Source organism: Nipponia nippon, unplaced genomic scaffold, assembly GCF_047370975.1.
Source record: "Nipponia nippon isolate SJK-2023a ecotype South Korea unplaced genomic scaffold, ASM4737097v1 scaffold_42, whole genome shotgun sequence".
Lineage (NCBI taxonomy): Eukaryota > Metazoa > Chordata > Aves > Pelecaniformes > Threskiornithidae > Nipponia > Nipponia nippon.
The window spans coordinates 106,584-126,078 of NW_028262361.1; the positions used below are offsets into that span (position 1 = coordinate 106,584).

Below are 19,495 nucleotides of genomic sequence, written 5' to 3' on the forward strand. Positions count from 1 at the left end.
GTGGCTGGACCCTCCTGGGGCTGGGGGTGTCGCAGCACACCGTAGGCCCTGAGCAGCAGCACCGGAGCCAGCCCGGTCCTTCCCCCGCCGCGGCCCCTGCCGAGCCTGGCCGTGCCCTGGCCCCTGACGGCCGCCTGCACCCCAGGCTGGGCATGTCGCGAAAGGAGCGCGAGGGCCCCGAGCCGGAGCCGGAGGCAGCAGCGGGCGACAGCCCCTTCCTAGCAGGCCTGGGCAGGGACGAGCCCCCCGGTGAAGACCCCGACAGGTAACGCGTGTTCCACCCTCTGTTGCCTCACAATTTTGGCGTAAATTGAGGAAAAAAGAGCGTACAGGGAGTGACAGCCCTGTGTGACACGCACGTCCCCTTGCCCACGGGCCACCACATTCGTTAGCAGAGTTTCCAACGTTTCCCAATTAATGCAACCGGCCGGGGCAGAGCGCGGCCCCGTCCCTGCGGGGCGCCTGCCCCTGACACGCGGGTCCTGTGTTTCGGCCGAGGACGGAGGCGCTGCCCGTGGCCCCCCGGCCCGGCGCGGAGGCGGCACTGGACGGCCAGGCCTCCCGGTATTTCGCGTCGCTGGATGCCAGCGTCGGGAGCCTGCAGCAGCGCGCACAGCAGCTGATCGACAGGGTGAACGACAGCCGCAAGGAGGACCACACCGTGATGAGCGGCTTCAGGGAGAGCCTGCTGCTCAAGGTGGGGGCCGGGGAGCGGCAGGGGGCTGCCAGCACGGGGGGAGCAGCGGGCAAGGAGACCCCAGCCCGCGCCAGCCCCTCGCTGCCGAGCGGGCCACTTGACGCGTTTAATCGCGTTATTCCACCCGAATTAGCGGCAGGCCGGGGGGCGGTGAGACGAGGTGCCACGGGGAGGGAGCGTGGTGCGCCGTATGCACCGACGCTCGCTGCCACGGCGGAGGGAGCACCCCCAGCCCTTCGGGGGTGGCTGCAGCTGTCTCTGGCCCTGCGCTGAGGAGCAGAGGGGACGCCAACGGCTCCCCCGTCCCCGTGCAGCCGCTGGCTGTCCTCGCTCGGCTGCGCGCCGCACCAGACTTTGCTCCCGCTGGCGTCCCTGCAGCCGGGGGGGCTGTGCCGGCAGGGCAGGAGGGGGGGCTCCCGCAGGCCCATGCGCAGATGGCAGCTCGGCCTCGGCAGCTGCGGCCCGCAGTGACCCGGCACACGGTGGCTACCGCGGCCGGCACTCCGGCTACCGTGGGCGCAGCTGGCGGTGACAGCAGCCAAGCCAGACCGGGGGCTGTGCCAGCCCCGGCAGCCGCAGCTGCCCCCCCCTCTGGGGACAGCAGCCGGGCGCTGGCCGTGCCAGTGGCGCTGCCCACCCCCGCACGCTGGCAAGAGCCGTTTCCCCCCCTTTCCGCTCTGGCACGGCAGGTTTCAGGCCTGGCGGAGCAGCTGGAGGAGCGGCTCTTCCATCTCTATGGCCTCCACAACGAGCTGATCCAGGAGCGGCTGCAGGAGCTGGCGGAGGTGATGGAGCGCGTGGGTGAGGCCGAGGCCGAGCTCCAGCAGGTCTGCCGCACCGTGGAGGCAGCGTACCGTGACCTCTGCCTGCAGCCCGAGGCCTGAGTGAGGCCCCAAATCCGCAGCGGCCCCCCCAAATCCGCAGGGGCCCCCCCAGCAGCCTGCCTGCCCTTCGAGTGGGGTGTGCGTCACCCACTGCTGCTGTGCCAGGGCAGCTGCGAGTGGGAAAGGGGGATTTTGGCCCAAAAGGGCTTTTCCGTTGCTGTTGGTGTTTAGGTTTAGCACGAATAAAAAGCGCAAAAAAACCCCAAAGGCTTAATCCAGGGGGGCTGCCAGGGCTCCGCTGCCCGCTCGCTCCAGCCGCTTGCCGTGGCAAATCTCCCCGTGCACAGCACGTGCTGAAGCAGGTCCCCCTCCCGGCGGCAGAGCTGTGGCCCGGCGGCTTAATTAACGCTGATGAGGCTGGCACTGACTAGTGTGGGGTGGCTTTTCCACCTTTTATTGGCGAGTGGCCGCGAGGACGGCAAAGGCACCAAGGCAGTTCACCGGCCAAGAGGCTCTGCGGCAAAGCCTGGCACAACCAGGCTGCCGGGTCCCTGGGGTGACACCAAGTCCCATCAGCGACAGCGGCTCTGCTCAGCGATACCTTGTCCTGTCGGTGACGCCGAGTCCCGTCAGTGACACCGGGTACGGTCGGTGACAGCAGGTCCTGCAGGTGACACGGGTCCGGGCATCGGCGCCGTCTCCTCGTGTCCTTCCCCGCGAGGAGTGGACGTGTCCCCCGCAGGGGACGTCCTGGCCTCGCTGGCAGCGGTGTGAGGCCAGTCATGCCATAGAGCGTCGCAGCCATGTGCCGCCGGTGCGGTGCCAGGAGCCGTCTTCCCGCACTAGTCCCGCGGTGCCGGCGGCTTGCCGGGGGCGAAGGCCTGGATGCCGGTGATGGCTCGGCCCAGGATCAGCGCGTGGATGTCGTGGGTGCCTGCGGGTGTGGGAGCGGCCAGGCCTCGGGGGCGCCCGGCAGCGCCAGTGCCAGTGGGACCCCATACGCCCACCCGGCGCGGCCGTACCTTCGTAGGTGTTGACAGCCTCCAGGTTCATCAGGTGCCGGATGACGTGGTACTCGTCGCAGACCCCGTTCCCCCCCAGCATGTCCCGCGCCTCCCGGGCGATGGCCAGCGCCTTCCCGCATGAGTTGCGCTTCAGCATCGACACCATCTCGGGGGCCGCCCTGTGGGGATGGGGACGCTGGCACCCCCCTGCCGCCACCGCTAGGCCCCCCCGGCTCCACGCCCCCCGCGACGGCACCCACCTGCCTTCATCCTTGAGGCGGCCGAGGCGCAGGCAGGCCTGCAGCCCCAGGGCGATCTCCGTCACCATGTCCGCCAGCTTCTTCTGCACCAGCTGGTTGCGCGCCAGCGGCCCCCCAAACTGGTTCCTGCGGCAGAGCAGGGCGGTGGGGCCGGGGGCTGGCGGGACCCCGCCCCCGGGCACCCCTTGGCCCCGGCGTTACCTGTCGAGGACGTACTGCCGCGCCGTCTCCAGGCAGGCCTCGGCGGCGCCCAGCGCGCCCCAGGCGATGCCGTAGCGGGCCTGGGTCAGGCAGCCGAAGGGGCCCTGGGGCGAGCGGGCGTCACCGGGGTCCCCGTCCCGTGGCAGGGCCCCCTGCGCCTCCTCCCCGCACCCCCCTTACCGCCAGGCCGACGGCGTGGGGCAGCAGGTTCTCCTCCGGCACCTCCACGTCGTCCATCACGATCATGCCGGTGGTGGAGGCGCGGAGCGAGAACTTGCCCTCGATTTTGGGGGTGCTGAGGCCGGGCATCCCCCGCTCCAGCAGGAACCCCCGCACCCGCCCGTCCTCCTCGCAGACCGCCCACACCAGGCACAGGTCGGCCGCCGGCGCGTTGGTGATCCTGGGCGGGGTTGGGGGGGGTCAGGGTGAGGGTCTGGGGGTGTCGGGGGCGTCCCTGTCCCCCCGGTTCGCGGCTCACCAGGTCTTGGAGCCCCGCAGCGTGTAGGTCTTGGCGCTGGGGTTGTAGCGCGCCCGCGTCTCCATGCGCCCCGGGTCGCTCCCGTGGTTGGGCTCCGTCAGCCCGAAGCACCCCAGCAGCTCCCCCCGTGCTGGAGGAGGGCAGTCAGGGGGACCCCGGGACCCCCACGGCCCTGCCCCACGGCCCCCCCCGCCCCATGGCCCCCCTGCCCAGCTCACTCCCATGGCTGGGCTCTATCAGCAGCCCCGCCTGCGCCGGGGGACGGCATCAGGGGGACCCCAGGACACCCACGGCCCCCCCCCGCCCCACAGACCCCCCCTCCTGCCCCCTGCCGCCCCCGGTGCCGGTCTTACCCAGGCGGGGCAGGAAGCGGTCCCGCTGGGCGGGGGTCCCGTAGGCCAGGATGGGGTGCATGACGAGGGAGGACTGGACGCTCAGCACCGAGCGGTAGCTGCTGTCTACCCGCTCCAGCTCCCGTGCCACCAGCCCGTAGCCCACCGAGGTGGTGCCCGCGCAGCCGTACCCTGGGGACAGCGTCACCCCACGGACACCCCTGGCCCCCCACAGCCGTACCCTGGGGACAGCGTCACCCCACCGAGACACCCAGCCCCCCACAGCCGTACCCTGGGGACAGCGTCACCCCATGGAGACACCCAGCTCCCCACAGCCGTACCCTGGGGACAGCATCACCCCACCGAGACACCCAGCCCCCCACAGCCGTACCCTGGGGACAGTGTCACCCCACGGAGACCTGCGGCCCCCCAGCCGTACCCCGGAGACGGCATCACCCCACCAAGACCCCCCGGCCCCCCAACCCCAGCCCTGCTCCCCCTGTCCCCCGCAGCCCTCTGCCCCCCCAGGAACCACCCCCATCTCCACGAGAGGACCCTGTCCCCAGGGGCACCCCCAAGGAGGACCCCCGCCCCCCAGCCCCTCCCCAGGGATCCCAGCACTCCCCCGTGGCACCCGGGACCCCCCAATAACACCCCAGTAACCCCCCACGTCCACCCCTCGCAGTCCCCCAGCTCCCTTGCCGTCTCCAAGTCCCCCCCAGGGTCCCCGCAGCCCCCCAGAGTCCCCCCCACCCTCTGGGGGGTCCCGGTCCCCCATCGCCGCCCCCTCACCTTTGATGGTGGGGCCCAGCACCCCCAGTGCCCCCATCTCGGACACAATCTCCCGCTCAAAGACTGGGGGGGGCAGAGCGGGGCGTGAGGGCGGCCGAGACCCCCCCGCCCCCAGCCTTGGCCCCCCGGGGCCCCGCGGGGAGGGCGCTCAGGGGGCGGCGGGGGCGCTGGGGAGGGCGAGGGGGCGGCGGGGGTCCGGTACCCTCGTGGCGGTTGGCGCGCAGCACGCGGGGCAGCAGCCGCTCCTGGCAGTACTGGCGCAGGGCGTCGCGCAGCAGCCGCTCCTCGGCGCTCAGCAGCTCCTCCAGCCCCAGCGGGTCCTGCCAGTCGAAGGGGGCTGCGGCTGGGGGGCCGCACCGGGGGCGGGGGGGCACCGGGGGGGGTGTCAGCACCGGGGGGGCCGCACTGGGGGTGTCAGCACCGGGGGGGGTGGGGCAGCACCGAGGCAGGGGGCACACCGGGAGGGGGGAGCAGCACTGGGGGGGGGGCACACGGCGGGGGGGGTGTCAGCACCGGGGCGGGGGGCACACCGGGAGGGGAAGCAGCACTGGGGGGGGGGCACACCGGGGGGGGGCAGCACTGGGAGGGGCCGCACGGGGGGGGGGGCACACCGGGGGGGAGCAGCACTGGGGCGGGGGGGGGGCACACCGGGGGGGGGCAGCACTGGGGGGCAGCACCGGGGGGGGGCAGCACTGGGAGGGGCCGCACGGGGGGGGGAGCAGCACTGGGGGGGGGGGCACACCGGGGAGGGGGGCAGCACCGGGGGGGGCAGCACTGGGAGGGGCCGCACGGGGGGGGGGGGCACACCGGGGGGGGGGGAGCAGCACTGGGGGGGGCACACCGGGGAGGGGGCAGCACCGGGGGGGCAGCACTGGGAGAGGCCGCACCGGGGGGGGGGGGCAGGCAGCACCAGCGGGGTCAACACCGGGGGGGGGGGGTCAGCAGCGGCCCCACGACTGGCCCACACGTGTGCCCCCCCCCAGCAGCGAGGTGGGGGGGATCGGGGGGTCTCGGCCCCTGTCCGCACTCACCCTGCGGGGGGGGGGCCGTGCCCCCCCAGCGGACGCCGCTCCGGACCAGGCGCAGCAGCGGGGCGGCGAGGCGCAGCGCCATGGGGGTCTGGGGAGTCGGCAGCTGATCCGGGGGCCCCCAGCTGCTCCCAGGGACCCCCAACCACCCCCCCAGGGACCCCCAGGACCCTTAAATACCCCCAGGCGCCCCCAAATCCCCCCAGGGACCCCCCTGCCCCCCGCGCCCCCCCAGCTGACCCCGACCCCCCCGCACCGTGCGAGCTCGGCGGCGGCGAACGGGCCCGAAGGAGCCCTCGGCCGTGACGTCACGGGAGGTGGGGCGGGGGCGTGACGAGGGGGCGTGGCGTTAACCCGCGCTTGCCCGGGCTCCGGGGCGGGGGGGGGCGCGCAGGGCTGCGGGACCCCGGGCTGCGGGACCCCGGCCCGGGCAGAGCCGGGGGGGGCGCGGGGGGGCCCCGGGGTCCGCAGGGCCGCGGCGCGGTGCGCAGGGAGGCGCGGGTCGGTGCTGCACGGGCTTTATTGGCCCCGGGCCCCCGGGCCCCCCCCGGCCCGGGGGGGGCGTTTGCATAGCGAGAACGGGGGGGGGGGGCGGTGATGTCACGGGCGGGTCGGTGATGTCGCCTGCTTGGCCGGCCCTTGCCGTGATGTCAGCTGCTGCGGTGTGACGTCGCCACCGCCCGGCACCCGTCACCGCCCCCACCCTGCCGTCACGGCAGCTGTGACATCACCGTTCCCGCTCTGCCAGTGACCTCGCAGCCGTGACATCACCATCCCCACACCTTCGAAGACACTACAGCTGTGACATCACCATCCCCACACCTTCGGTTACATCAGAGCCGTGACAGCAGCACCCCTGTTACATCATGACTGTGACATCGCCATTCCTACGCCATCAGCGACACCGTAACTGTGACAATTCCGCGCCACCACCGACGCCGTAGCCGTGACATCACCGCTCCACCGACACCCGTTGCAACATCGCTCTCGCTCCCCTCCCCGAGGGCTGCGCCCTCGCCCCCCTCCCACCCCGGTGTGACATCACCGCTGCGACATGATGTCACCGCTGTGACATCAGCGGGGAAGAACCGGGGGCAAACAGGAGACTGGGGGGGCGGGGAGCGACACCCCGGGGCGGGGCCGATGACATCACACGGGGGGGGACGTCACAGCATTAACCCTTCGCGTGCGCGGGGAGGCGCGGGGGGGCCCCGCATGCCTGGGGCCCCCCTATTTACAGCCGCGGGGCGGGGATGGGGGGGCGCTCAGCGGGCGGGGGGGGGCCCGGCGCTGCGGGGGGGCCCCGGCGCCCCCTCCCCGTCCCCGGGGGCCGCGCCGGGCCCCACCACCACGATGGGCACGGGGGGCCCCCCCGGGGCGCCGCCGCGCCGGGCCTGCTCGTGCTCCTGCACCGGGCTGAGCGCCTTGGGCGGCCCCCGCGCCCCCCGCTCCGGCTCCTCGGCCCCCGGGGCGGCGGCCTCGGCGCCGGGGGGGCCCCCCAGCAGCAGCGGCAGCTCCTGGCGGCCCAGGCGGCGGGCGGGGGCGGCGGGGGGCGGCCCCTCGGCCGGGCTCTCCCCGTCCCACTCGGCCAGGCTCTGCAGCGGCGGCTCGGCCGGGAAGTCCTTGCGGGCGGCCTCCAGGCCGTGCTTGCGGGCCGCCGCCGCCGCCTTCTCGGGGGGGCCCCGGCGGGCCAGGCGCGGCGACTCGGCCGCCTTGGGGTGCAGCTTGGCGGGGAAGGCGGGCGGCGAGGCGGCGGGCGGCGAGGGCGTGTGGGCCAGCGGCGAGAGCGGAATGCTGCCGGCCGACTTGCAGCGCGCCGCCCGGTACTGCCGCTGCAGCTTCGGGGAGAGGCCCTGCAGCGAGCTGGGCCGCAGGTGGGGCCCGGCCGGCGCCGGCGAGGGCGGCGCGCTGGAGCCCGGCGAGCTGCTGGGCGGGGAGGCCCCTGCGCCGGCCGCGGGTCAGAGCCGGCCGCGGGACCGGGGCCTCCCGCCGCCGCCAGGCTCGGGGGTCCCCGGGGCCGCCGCTGCGATCGCCTGCGGCCGCCGGAGCCCCACTCCCCGACACCCCACCACCCCCCCCCCCCCCGGTCCGCTCCGGTCCCTCGCGGCTCCCGTACCCCCGCCCCGTCGCCATGGTCCCGCCCCGCCTCACTGCCATGGCCCCGCCCCCTCCCCCGCCCCTCCACATTGTCCCGCCCCGCCCCGTTGCCATGGTCCCGCCCCACCTCATTGCCATGGCCCCGCCCTTGCCCCACACCTTCCCATGTCCCATCCCGTTGCCATAGACCCGCCCCGCCTCATTGCCACGGGCCCGCCCCCTGCCCCGCCCCGTTGCCATGGGCCCGCCCCCCCGCCCCGCCCCATTGCCATGGAGGCGCGTACCCGTCTCGGAGGCGCGCGGCGGGAGGGCGGGGTCCCGCGCGCGCGCGTGGGTGGGGGAGGCGGGCAGGCTGTCGGAGGAGGAGAGCGAGCGGCTCAGTGACGTCAGCGAGCGGCTCGTGTGCAGCAGCGACGCCTGTCGGGCCAGGTGCCGGAACAGCGCGCTGCGCCGCCTGTCGGCGGGGAGGACTGTCACTGCGGCGGCCGGGCCCCGGCCCCGGCCCCGCCCTCCGCCCCGCCCCCGAGCCGGGCCCCGCCCCTGGGCCCCGCCCCCGAGTCACCCAGTTCCCCCCAGTCCCCCCCAGTCCCCCCGTCCCCACCTCTCGTGGCCGCCCCCGGCGCCGCCCCGGCGGTTCCTCCGCGCCATCTTGGCCCGGGCGCTGCGGCGCCGCGCGGGGCCCAGGCGGATGGACGTGTTCTCCAGCGGCGTCGTCGTCACCAGCACCTTCGTCCCGCTCTGAGGCACAGCGGGTCACTGCCGCGCCCTGCCGCACCCCGCCACGCCCAGGCCCCCAGCCCACCCCCTGCCACGCCCACCTCCCCGCTGTGACCCCACCAGCACCCGCAACCTGGCCGTGACCCCCCATGACCCCCTGGCGACCCATGACCCATGACCTCACCACAACCTCTCACCCTGTGACCTTTTGACCCCGTGACCCCCACAGCCCCACGACCCCTCATGACCCCTGACCTTGAGGATGAGCTCGACGACCTCGGTGTGCACCAGCCCGTGGACGGGCTCCCCGTTGACGTGGGTGATGAGGTCACCGGCACAGAGCCCCGCCTCCTGCGCCGGGCCTCCCTCCTCCACGTGCTGCAGCCACAAGGCACCGCTACCCACAATGCACCGGGGCCGCCATGCCGCAGCCAGGTCCCCCCCGTTCCCCGGCCCCGACGGCACAGCAGGCGCTGCAGGCACCCCCAGTCCGCCCAGTGTCCCCCCACGTCCCTCCGTCCCCACCAACCCCGACCGCGTGGCGGGCTCTGCGCACGCCCCATCCCCCCGTCCCCCCGTCCCCAATGCCCCCCCAATGTCCCCGTCCCCCCGTCCTCCCCTGCGTCCCCCTGTCCCTCGCTGACCCCCCACGACGCGCTGGGCACCGCTCCTGTCCCCCCGCCTCCCTCCGTGTCCCCATGTCCCCCAACGTCCCCCCCGTCCCGCTGACCCAGACGACGTGGTGGACGCTGTAGACGTCGCTGTCCCCCAGGTAGACGCGGATGGCGCGCAGCGTGAAGCCGAACTTCTTGCCGGGGCGGGGGATGGCGATGGGGGAGCGGGGGGCAGCCACCGCCGGGGCCAGCTCCCGCCCGGGGGACGAGTCCCGCGAGGACGGGTCCGAGGACAGCGACCGCGGGGACATGGGGCTGCCCAGGGGCGAGGAGCCGGGCGCCTCCCCTGCACCCCGCCGCTGGCACCACACCCACGGACCCAGGCGTCCGTGGCATCCGTGGCCCCCCACCCATGGGACCGGGGGTCCCACCGCCCACGGAAACCCAGGTGGCCACGGGAGGCTCCCAGACTCCCACCCCCATGGGGACCCAGGCAGCCATAGGGACCCCCCACCCCCCAGGGGGACCTGGGTGGCCAGGGACCCCCCCACCCTCATCCCCAGGTGTCCAGGGGACCCCCACTGCCCCCCCGGGGACCCACACCACCCATGGGGACCCACGAGTCCAGGCCGCCCACCAAGGGGGGAGAGGCCCAAGGGGATGTTGGGGTCCCAGGGGAGGGGGGGTCTGGGGTGCCGCGGGGTTTGGGGTCCCGGGGGTGACACCCACCGCTCGGGATGATGACAGAGAGGGCAGTGGCCGACGCCGACTTGGTGACCTTCCCGGGGCCACGGGGGCTGCGCTTGTCACCCCCTGCTTCGGGGGCGACCCCCGGGTGCCGCGGCCGCCGCAGCCCCAGCTCGGCCCGGGGGGGCGGCAGGTCCCCAGCCCGCGATGCTCGCTCCCCTGGGGGGGACCGGCTGGTGAGCACCCAGGCGTCTGGGACCCCCCACCCCCCAGCGGGGACCCCAGCGTCCGGGACCGACCTGGCTCCTCGCTGGGTCCATCCGCGGGGCCATCGCGGGGGGGAGCCCCGTTGCGGGGTGGTGGCCGCTCCTCGGGGGGGGGCCCGGGGCGCCCCGGCTCCAGCAGCGCCGAGAAGCGGCGACGGGCGCCCGGGGGGGGGCTGCCCTCGCCCTCGGGGGGGGCCCCCTCGGCTGCTGGCAGGCGCTTCCTGCGGGGACCCGGGCGGTTGGGGGGCTCCTGGCCACTGCACCCCCCCGCCCCCCTTCTGGGGGTCCCAGGCACCCGGGCAGACCCCCGGGGGCCCAGGCGTTGCCCCCCACCCTGGGGACCCGGCCCGCCCCCCCCCCCCCCCAGGACCCTGGCGTTCCCGGGCACTCACAGCTCGGGCGAGGCCGTGCGCCAGCCGCGGTCGCGGGCGAAGCCGTCGCGTCTCCCCTCGTCCCGCGGACGCCCCTTGGCCGCCTTCGGCTCCTGCTGCTGCGAGAGCTGCTCCAGGCTGCTGTACACCTGCACACCGGCACCCCCTTGCACCCCTTCGCACCCCAGCCTTTGCACGGGGGTTTGCACACGCGTGACTGCACGAGGGTCGCACCAGGGCTTGCACGGGGCTGCACACGAGGGGCCTGCGCTGCGCGGGGCTGTGCGCGGTCCTGCGCATCCCTGTGTCCCCACATCCCCCTGTGCCCCCCTCGTCCCTGGGCGCCCCCACCCCTCTGTACCCCCCCGTGCCCCCACCTTGCTGAAGCGGGGGGAGCAGGACGAGAACTGCCGGATCTCCACAGGTTCGTCCTCCGTCGTGTCCTCGTCCTCGTAGGAGGTGACGTGGGGGTACCGGTCCGAGCGTGCTGGGGGGGGAGCGGGGGTGAGGGGGAGGCACGGGGTGGGGGGGTCCCATAGGGTGACCCCAGGAGGGGTGAGGGACCCATAGAGGGGGCTCACGGGGGGTCCCTGGGAGGGCCCATGGCAGGGGCTAGAAGGTCCCCGGGGGGGGTGTCCCTGGTTGGAATTCCTGGGGGGGTGTGGGGGGTGTGCATGTGGGGGGCTATGGGGTGTCCCCTGGGAGGGGTTGTGGGGTGGTCCCGGGGGGTCCCAGAGGGGTCCGAGGCGTTCCCGGGGGGGTCCTGGGGGTCCCTCACTGTCAAAGTAGCTGGTGTCCTCCTCGGACTCCAGGTGCGGCACAAACTCAGCTTTCTGCCGCAGCAGCCCCGTCCAGTCCAGCGCCGCGAAGAAGTCATGAGCCTTCACCTCCTGCGCCCCCCCTGCGGGGACGGGGACGGGGTCAGCGGGGGCAGCAGCCCCGGGGGGAGCCGGGGAGCGTGGGGGTCTCACCGGCCCCGAGGCGCCGCAGGGGGTCTGGCTGCAGGAGGCAGGAGATGAGGTGCTGGGCGTCGGGGGGCAGCGCCTCGTCCCCCTCCGGCCACAGGATCTCGTCTGGCACAGAGGGGACGGGGGGGACACGTGAGCACAGCATCGCGGCTGTCAGCCCCATCACGTCCCCTGTCCACCCCTGTCCCCATCCCCATGTGCCCAAGGTGACCTACTCCATCCCCCGTGCCCCTCCGTGTCCCCATACCCAAGATGACCTGCTCTGTGTCCCCACGTCCCCCGTGTCCCTCCCATGTCCTCATCCCTGTACTAGAGACGACCTGCCCCATCCCCATGTCCCCATGTCCCCCCATCCCCAAGATGACCTGCCCCGTGTCCGCCCCATGTCCCCCCCATGTCCCTCCAAGTCCCTCCATGTCCTGTCCCCGTACCTGAGATGACCTGCCCTGTCCCCCCGTGTCCCCCCGTCGTGTCCCTGTCCCCATACCCGAGATGACCTGCCCTGTCCCCCCGTGTCCCCCCACCGTGTCCCTGTCCCCGTACCCGAGATGACCTGCCCGAAGAGCTCCTCGGGGGTGTCCCCGAAGAAGGGGACGCAGCCCACCAGGAACTCGTAGAGGACGATGCCCATCGCCCACCAGTCCACTGGCTTCCCGTAGCCCTGCCGCAGGATCACCTCCGGCGCGATGTACTCTGGGGTGCCGCACACCTGCGGGTGGGGTCAGCGCTGGCCACGCCCCACCATGCCCCAACGGCCCCGCCCCAGCGGCCCCGCCCGGCCCACCCCACCTGCTTGTCACGGAACTCGCGGGCGTCCTTCTCCATGTGGCCCTCGTAGAGGTTGGTGGTGAGGCTCATGAGCCCCATCTTGGAGAGCCCGAAGTCCGTCAGCTTCACGTGGCCCAGCGAGGTGATCAGCAGGCTGCGGGGACCCAGGCGTCCGGCGGGGACCCAGGCGTCCAGCGTCCCCCCCGGCCCTCCCCTGGACCGGACCACCCCCCACCCCGCGGGACCCCGGCGTACTTGTCGGGCTTGAGGTCGCGGTGGACGATCCCGTAGTTGTGCAGGTACTCAAGGGCCAGGACGGTCTCGGCGAAGTAGAGCCGGGCCAGCTCCAGCGGCAGCGCCCCGATGTGCTTCAGCAGCGTTGCGCAGTCCCCGCCTGGGACAGGGGGACGTGGGGGGACACGGGGGGACGCAGCAGTGTGCATCATGGCGTCACCGCCCAGCACGTCCCGGCGGGACATAAAGTGCCCGCCCAGATGTAAAGCACCGCGTTGGGACGTAAAAATGCCCAATCATGACATAAAGCACCCTATCATGACACAAACCACCCCACAGCGCCCTGCCCAGCCCCATATCACAATGCCCAGCTCCATATTATGATGCCTGGACCCATATCACAACACACAACCCTGTATCACGATGCCCAGTCCATCATTGTACCGCCCAGCACCGTGGCATGATGCCAAGCCCCGTATCACAACACCCAGCCCTCTATCGTGGTACCCAGACCCACACTGCAATGCCAAGGCCTGTATCGCAATGCCCAGCGCTCTAACATAATGCCCAGCCCTGTATTGTGGCGCCCAGCCCAGTATCGTGATGCCCGGACCCATATCACAACGCCCAGCCCAGTAGCACGATGCCCAGCCCAGTATCACGACGCCCGTTGGCCCCGCGCCCACCTTCGACATACTCCATGACCATGCAGAGGTGGCGGCGGGTCTGGAAGGAGCAGAACATGCTGACGACGAAGGGGTTCTCGGCGAAGGTGAGGATGTCGCGTTCCACGAACGCTTGCTCCACCTGGTTGCGCAGCAGCAGGTTCTGCTTGTTGATCTTCTTCATGGCGAAGCGCTGGCGCGTGGCCGTGTGCCGCACCAGGTACACCGCCCTGCCGGCACAGCCGCGCGTCATGCCACGCCACGCCAGAGACCCCGGTGCCCGGGACCCCCGCAGGGACCCCGGCGTCTGGGGCCGCTCACCCGTAGGCGCCATTGCTGATGAGTTTGATGGTCTCAAAGTCGCCTTCGCCCGGCGGTTTCTTGGCCCTGGGGACGGCGCTGCGGCCCTGGGGGGACACGGGGACATGGGGTGACACGGGGGGACATGGAGAGGGACACACGGGGACCTTGCCCTGGCGCCCACCTCAGCCCCCTCCTCAGGCTCTGGTGTGTTGCTCCCGCCGCTGTCGGGCTCCTCCAGATGCACCACGTCTGCAGGGACATGGGATGTCACGCGTGTGCAGGGACACAGGGTGTCACACACGTGCAGCCCCAGCACACACCACCCCACGTGTGCACCTCCCTAGCACGCACCCCCTGTGCACGCTCCCACACCCCTGCACACCCCCAGCGTGCAAGATCCACGCAGGCATCCCCTGTGCACGCTCCCACACGCGTGTGCAGCCCTGCCCACCCCCACAGGCATGCAGATCCCATGCACACCCCGCACACATACCCTCCCCCGCAAGGCCCCACATGTGCATGCTCCCACACACATGTGCACGCCCCTTGCATGCTCCCACACATGCATGTATACCCCCACAGGCGTGTGCAAGCCCCGTGCCCAGCCCGCGGCCGCTCGCACACGCGTGTACCGGGGAAGGGGTCCCGCGCCAGCCCCAGCTGCCCGATGATGTAGCGGGGGATGTCGGCCTTCAGCAGCCCCTCCCGGGCCTGGCCCTCTGCCGCCGTCAGCAGCTGGTAGAACTCAGCCGGGTCGAACTCCTGCACCGACACGCCCCGGGCACGCGTGTGCACAGAGGGACACGCATCGTCACACGTGTGCATGGGGGGACACACACCAGCGCGATGCAATGCACCAGCAGACAGCGGGGGCATGTGCTGGTGCGCACGTGTGTGCTGGTGCACATGTGTGAGAGCATGTGCAAGCGTTGGAGCACGTGTGTGTGTACACACCAGGACACAGTGCGTGCACCAGGATGCGTGTGCACGTGCGTGTGCACGTTTGACCCCAAACGCATGTGTCGCTGTGCCTGCACCAACGCACGCACGTGTGCCAGAGCACATGGGTGAGCACGCGTGTGCCTGTGTGCACTGACAGTCATGGGCGAGTGCACACGCGTGTGCCCCCGGCCCCCCCCCCTTTGTCTTGGTGGTCCCCGGGATGCACTGTTGCCATGGCACTGCCCCGGCAACACGGCTGCCACCATGGCAACAACAGCCCTGCCTCCCCATTGGCTGCACGCAGGGATTGGCCAAGGCGTTGTCAAGGTGACGGGAAGGGCTTTGTCTGATTGGGCAGCTGGGATGGTGCAAAGTGGGATGGGGAGGGGATGCTGGGGGGCTGTCACAGGGCCCGACACCCGGGTCCGCTGGGGACAGGGGGTCCCGGGGGACTCACCAGGCACTCAAGCAGCCGGGCAGGGCGGGAGATGATGATGAGGAGTTTCTTCACCAACTGGGTGATGAAGGCCACCTCCTCCGACTCCGAGCGCTCATAGGCCTGGGGGAACGTGGGTGGGGAGTCAGGGGGTCCCAGGGGACCTGGGGAGTTGCATGGGGTCCTGGGGGGTCCCATGGGCCCCAGGGCATCCCCTTGGGTCTTGCTGGGTCCAGTGGGGTCCCACCGGATCCCTGGGGGTCCTGTTGGGTCCCATTGGGTGCCGAGGGTTCCCATTGGGCCCTGTATGGCCCTGGTGCTGAGGGTGCCATCAGTCCCTATTGGGACCAGTTGGGTGCTGTTGGGTCCCTCTTGGGCCCCATTGGGTGCCATTGGTCCCGTTAGGTCCCCTGGGGCCCTGCTAGGCACTGTTGGGGGTCACTGAGCCTCTTTGGGCCCCATTGGGTGCCAATGGGTCTGCGTTGGGCCCTGTTGGCCTCTGTTGGGCGCCGTTGGGCACCATTGGGTCCTGTTGGGCCCTTTTGGGTCTCTTGGGGCCCCGTTGAGTGCCATTGGGTCCTGTTGGGTCCCACTGGGTGCCGTGGCTCACGTCCTGCAGCAGCCGCTCCATGTTCTCCTGCAGCTCATAGAAGTAGCCGGCGGTGATGAGGCCGTGCCGCGCCTTGGCCAGGCAGTCACGCGCCAGCTCGACCAGCTGGTGCTGGATGAAGCTGAGGGCGCCATCGGCCAGCGGTGTCCCCCCGGGGCCGCAGCCCCGCACGAACTCCTCCAGGCGCTCCTCCATCTGCGCTGTCGCCTGCAGGACCCGGGTGGATGGGCTCCCCACGGCTCCAGAGACCTCCACAGTCCCCCTGGGGCCCCCCAAAAGACCCCATAACCTCCTCCAGTGCCCCATAGGCACCCAGACCCCCCAGAGGTGTCAAACCTCCTCTCCAGGAACCACAGACCCCCCCCTGAGCCCTCATAGATACCTCATAACCCCCCAAGACCCCCATAACCCTGCCAGGACCCCCCCAAGACCCCATATCCTCCCCGAGTGCCCATGAGCTGCCCAAGACACCCCAGAGCTGTTCCATAGCCCCCCAACCCCCATACCCCCCCTCGAACCCCCCAAGGCCCCATGTCCTCCCCCAGCCCCCCACATCCCCCCAGCCCCACCTTGGGGAACCGCTCCTTGTAGACGTGGTTCATCATCACGATCTCGTTGTCGTGGGACGAGGGCGAGCGCCCGGGGCTGGGGGGGCACCGCTGGCACCCACAGGACTCGCAGCATCCCCTCCCCAAGCATCCCCACCGCTGGCACCCACAGGACCCCCAGCATCCCTCCATGGCATCCCCACAGGGGCCCACGGTGTCCCTATTCCACCCCCCTGGTGTCCCATGGCCACAGCATCCCCGTCACCCTGCTGCCCCCCACCCCACAGTGCCCCATGGTCCCCCCACGGTGTCCCCCTGCTCTGGGTGACCTCAGACTCACGGTGTCCCCACCCCCTGGTGCCCCGATTCCCCCCACAGTGTCCCCAAAGCCCTGCCCCCCCCAGCCCTGTGATGTCCCCAACCGCACGGTGTCCCCAAGCCCCATGGTCCCCCCCCCCAACCCCACAGTGGCCCCTGGCCTTCTGGTGCCCTGATTCCCCCGTGGGGTCCCCAAAGCCCTGGTCCCCCCCAGCCACTTGGGGTCCCCAACCCCCCAGTGCCCCAGCCCCACCTGAGGCTGCGGGAGCGGGGGCGTGGGGCCGGCCCCCCCCGGGCCCCCCCATCCTCCTCGGCCAGGCTCTCGGAGCTGCCGAAGTGGCGGGAGAGGAAGCGCAGCTCCTCCGGCGTCGGCTGCGCCGGCAGCTGGTGCAGGCGCTCCTGCGACGAGCACGAGGACTGCGCGCCCGCGTCACCCCTCCGACCCCGCAGACCCCCACCGCGCCCCACGGACCCCTCACGGACCCTCACAGGCCCCTGGGGCACACCACCAGGGCCTGTGGCCACCCCACGGACCCACCGTGGTCCCCCAACCGCACCTCATGGGTCCCCCCATGATGCCCCACTGTACCCCACGGGGACCCCGGCCACCCACCGACCCCTCCCCAAGCCCTCCATCGGTGGGACCCACGCCTAATGCCACAGCCAGACCTGCGCTGGGACCCACCCGCAGACCCCTGGACGTGGGGGGCTCCGGGGCCCCCGACTCACCGAGACGGTGGAGCTGGGGGTGTTGGTGCCATAGCCAGAGGAGGGCAGCGAGGCCAGCGACCAGCGGCGCCCATCGGCACTGGGGGGGCAGGGGGTGTCAGGGGACCCAGGCGTCCGGGAGACCCCCACCCCTGAGCTGGGATGGGACCCAGGTGCCTGGATACCCACTCCCAGGTGCTACTGGGACGCCTGGGTCCGCCCCGGACCCCTGGGTGCCTCCCCCCGGACCCCCGGGTGCCCCCCCAGACCCCCGGATGCCCCCTCCCGGACCCCCGGGTGCCCCACAAGACCCCCGGGTGCCCCCCCCCGGGTGCCCTTACCGGCGGGAGGAGGCGAAGGAGAAGTGGGCCGGGTTGCTGGGCGAGAAGTTGCGGGGACTGTCCAGGGGGCTGCTGCCTGCGGGGGGGGGGCACGGGGAGGGGGGCACGGGGGTGACGTCACCACCACCACGCCCTGACAGCCCCGCCCCGCCGGGCCCCACCCACACCCGAGGGGGCAGGGCCAAACGGATGCAACCCACCCCGGGGGAAAAGGGGGGGGTGGAGGGACCCCGGGGGGGGGGGGGGGGGGGGGGGGGCTGGACGTACCAGGGAGGGCGGGGGGTTATCGGGGCTGGGGGGCAAGGGGTCCTTCGGAGGGGTCCCTATGGGTCCCTGAGGGGTCCCCAGCTTTGCCCGGGGGGTTCTTGGGGCCTGAGGGATGCAGTGGGTCCCTTGGGGGGGGTCCCAGCAGTTTGGGGGGATCCTTATGGGTCCTTGGGGGGGGGGCTGTGGATCGCTGGGGCGCCCTATGTGCCCCTGGGGGGCTCTGGGGGAGTTGGGGGGTCTCAGGGTCTCGGGAGGGGGCCGGGGACCCCGGGGGGGGGGCAGGGGACGCGGGGGGCCGGGGGGTCTCACCGATGTGGCCGGGCAGCGGCGAGTGGGGCCGCGGGAGGGTGGGGGAGGTGCTGGTCAGGATCAGGCTCTTCCGGTTGCTCGTGCGGCAGCTGGGGGGGCGGGGGGCCGTGGGGGGGGGCCGGGGCCCCCCTCACACACGGACACACCCCCCCCCACACACGTCCTGGCACCCGAATGCTCTCACGACACCCAAAGGTGCCCGGGGGGGGGGCGCACCCACAGCCCCCCCCCAACGGGGGGGGGCAGGAATGGGGGGGGGCAGTGGCCATGGGGGGACTCATGGGGCCGGGGGGGGCCGGGGGTGGAGGGTGAAGGTGGAGGATGAGGAAGGAGGGATGAGGGCCGAAGGACAGGGGTGAAGGAGGGAGGAGGATGCAGGAGAAGAGATGAAGGGTGAGGGTGAGGATGAGGATGAAAGGACGAGGCTGAAGGATGAGGCTGAAGGAGGGATGAGGACGAGGATGGGGATGAGGATGGAGAAAGGATGAAGGCTGAGAATGAGGATGGAGGAGGGATGAGGATGGGGATGGGGATGAAGGCTGGGGATGAGGATGGAGGAGGGATGAGGATGGGGATGAAGGCCGGGGATGAGGACGGAGGAGGGATGAGGGTGGGGAGGGATGAAGGATGGGGATGGGGATGGAGGATGAGGATGGGGGAGGAAGGCCGAGGCCCCGGTTACCTCTTGGTGCGGCGGAACATGCTGCTGCCCACCAGGATCGGCATCGGGGGTCCGAGAGCCCGGGGGGGTGGGGGCTCCGGGGCGGCGGCGCCTCGGCGGGGCGGGGGGGGGGGCGCGGCGGCGGCGGCTGCAGCGGGGCGGGGCCGGGGCGGGGCCGGGGCGGGGCCGGGGGAGCCAAGGGGGGCGATGGGGGGCGATGGGGGGCGCGGGGGGGGGTGTCTCACCTGCTGCTCTTCCGCGGCAGCGGCAGCTCCTTCTGCGGAACGGGGCAGGGGTGGGGGGCGGCCCGGCCCCCCTGGCCCCCCCGGCCCCCCCGCCCCCGCCGCAGCGCTTGGGGGGCCCTGCACCGCTGCTGGGGGGGCCAGGCACCGGCTCCGCCGCCCCCCGGGCCCCCACCCCTGAAGCCCCCCAAGATCCGGCTGCCCCGGACCCCCCCAGTCCTGCCGCCCCCCCCCCCCCGCGATGTCGCCCCGCCCCGGTACCGGGCCCGCATCATCCCCCCGGTGCCGGCCCCACCCGGACCGGCCTTCCCGGTACCGGGACTGCAGCCCCCCCTCACCCGCCCTGCCCGGCACAGGCCCCCCGGACCGGGCCTCCCCCCTCCGGCACCGACCCCCGCCCCGGTACCGACCCCCGCCCCGGTACCGACCCCCCCCGTACCTGCAGCCGCCGCCGGCGGACCCCACCCGAGTCGTCCATGGCGCCGCTGCCGGTGCGGGGGGGCCCGGGCCCCCCCCGCGCCCCCGGTGCCCGCAGCCCCCCCCTCAAACGCCCGCCGCCATCCTCCGCCGCCCGGGACCCCCGGGAGCGCCCCGCCCCCGGCCCCGCCCCGCCCCGCCCCGCCGGGGGGACCCGGGCGTCGCGGGGGGGGCGGGCCCACCCGAGGGGGGGGTTAACCCCTGCGCTGCCGGGGGCTGCATCTTGCCCCCCTTACCCTGCCCTGCCCCCCTTTGCCCCATGGCCCCCCCCGCCCCGGGGACCCCCGGCAGCTGTCCCCGCCCCCCCCGAGCCCCCCCCCCCCGCTGTCC

At 73.1% G+C, this 19,495-nt stretch overlaps 3 protein-coding genes across 6 annotated transcripts; 1 reads left to right on the forward strand and 2 right to left on the reverse strand.

The window, feature by feature from the left end:
• Positions 1-17: 17 nt before the first annotated feature.
• On the forward strand, positions 18-1,813 carry SYCE2 (synaptonemal complex central element protein 2). Its single transcript, XM_087778098.1, has 3 exons — positions 18-264; positions 492-697; positions 1,387-1,813. Exons 1-3 carry the CDS (start codon positions 153-155, stop codon positions 1,579-1,581), a joined length of 513 nt encoding a protein of 170 aa, XP_087634224.1. The 5' UTR covers positions 18-152; the 3' UTR covers positions 1,582-1,813.
• A 136-nt stretch (positions 1,814-1,949) lies between these two features.
• Positions 1,950-5,980, reverse strand: GCDH (glutaryl-CoA dehydrogenase). 2 transcript variants are annotated; one of them, XM_087778092.1, is made up of 11 exons: positions 5,873-5,980; positions 5,620-5,707; positions 4,791-4,931; positions 4,589-4,651; positions 3,818-3,988; positions 3,465-3,594; positions 3,167-3,386; positions 2,987-3,090; positions 2,786-2,911; positions 2,544-2,704; positions 1,950-2,455 (listed from the first exon to the last, which is right to left on the reverse strand). In XM_087778092.1, exons 2-11 carry the CDS (start codon positions 5,699-5,701, stop codon positions 2,364-2,366), a joined length of 1,290 nt encoding a protein of 429 aa, XP_087634218.1. In that variant the 5' UTR covers positions 5,702-5,707; positions 5,873-5,980; the 3' UTR covers positions 1,950-2,363. The 2 variants fall into 2 exon arrangements, with proteins under 2 accessions (XP_087634218.1, XP_087634217.1); XM_087778091.1 differs by having other exon boundaries at positions 1,950-2,704.
• On the reverse strand, positions 5,977-19,213 carry MAST1 (microtubule associated serine/threonine kinase 1). 3 transcript variants are annotated; one of them, XM_087778089.1, is made up of 28 exons: positions 19,128-19,213; positions 18,692-18,723; positions 17,786-17,874; positions 17,210-17,285; positions 16,890-16,968; positions 16,414-16,577; positions 15,864-15,939; positions 15,295-15,501; positions 14,706-14,807; positions 13,939-14,068; positions 13,488-13,555; positions 13,325-13,410; positions 13,146-13,233; positions 13,025-13,064; positions 12,360-12,498; positions 12,126-12,258; positions 11,880-12,045; positions 11,340-11,441; positions 11,147-11,269; positions 10,746-10,855; positions 10,390-10,517; positions 10,031-10,218; positions 9,774-9,950; positions 9,161-9,390; positions 8,686-8,808; positions 8,315-8,451; positions 7,998-8,167; positions 6,872-7,558 (listed from the first exon to the last, which is right to left on the reverse strand). In XM_087778089.1, exons 1-28 carry the CDS (start codon positions 19,164-19,166, stop codon positions 6,882-6,884), a joined length of 3,879 nt encoding a protein of 1,292 aa, XP_087634215.1. In that variant the 5' UTR covers positions 19,167-19,213; the 3' UTR covers positions 6,872-6,881. The 3 variants fall into 3 exon arrangements, with proteins under 3 accessions (XP_087634212.1, XP_087634214.1, XP_087634215.1); XM_087778086.1 differs by having other exon boundaries at positions 5,977-7,558; positions 13,025-13,233; XM_087778088.1 differs by lacking the exons at positions 18,692-18,723; positions 19,128-19,213 and adding an exon at positions 18,468-18,529 and having other exon boundaries at positions 5,977-7,558; positions 13,025-13,233.
• Between the last annotated feature and the right edge of the window lie 282 nt (positions 19,214-19,495).

Bases quoted from the DNA above. Each gene is read 5' to 3' on its own strand.
- SYCE2 (XM_087778098.1), top strand. From the start codon at position 153: ATGTCGCGAAAGGAGCGCGAGGGCCCCGAGCCGGAGCCGGAGGCAGCA. The intron at 265-491 runs GGTAACGCGTGT...GTCCTGTGTTTC, and splicing joins CCCCGGTGAAGACCCCGACA to GGCCGAGGACGGAGGCGCTG. The intron at 698-1,386 runs GTGGGGGCCGGG...CTGGCACGGCAG, and splicing joins GGGAGAGCCTGCTGCTCAAG to GTTTCAGGCCTGGCGGAGCA.
- GCDH (XM_087778091.1), bottom strand. From the start codon at position 5,701: ATGGCGCTGCGCCTCGCCGCCCCGCTGCTGCGCCTGGTCCGGAGCGGC. The intron at 3,387-3,464 runs GTGAGCCGCGAA...AACCCCGCCCAG, and splicing joins CTGCGGGGCTCCAAGACCTG to GATCACCAACGCGCCGGCGG. The intron at 2,705-2,785 runs GTGGGTGCCGTC...CCATCCCCACAG, and splicing joins CGCCTCAAGGATGAAGGCAG to GGCGGCCCCCGAGATGGTGT.
- MAST1 (XM_087778086.1), bottom strand. From the start codon at position 19,166: ATGGACGACTCGGGTGGGGTCCGCCGGCGGCGGCTGCAG. The intron at 16,969-17,209 runs GTAAGGGCACCC...CTGCCCCCCCAG, and splicing joins TCCTTCGCCTCCTCCCGCCG to TGCCGATGGGCGCCGCTGGT. The intron at 14,069-14,705 runs GTGAGTCCCCCG...GTGTCGGTGCAG, and splicing joins CCCGGCTGCTTGAGTGCCTG to GAGTTCGACCCGGCTGAGTT.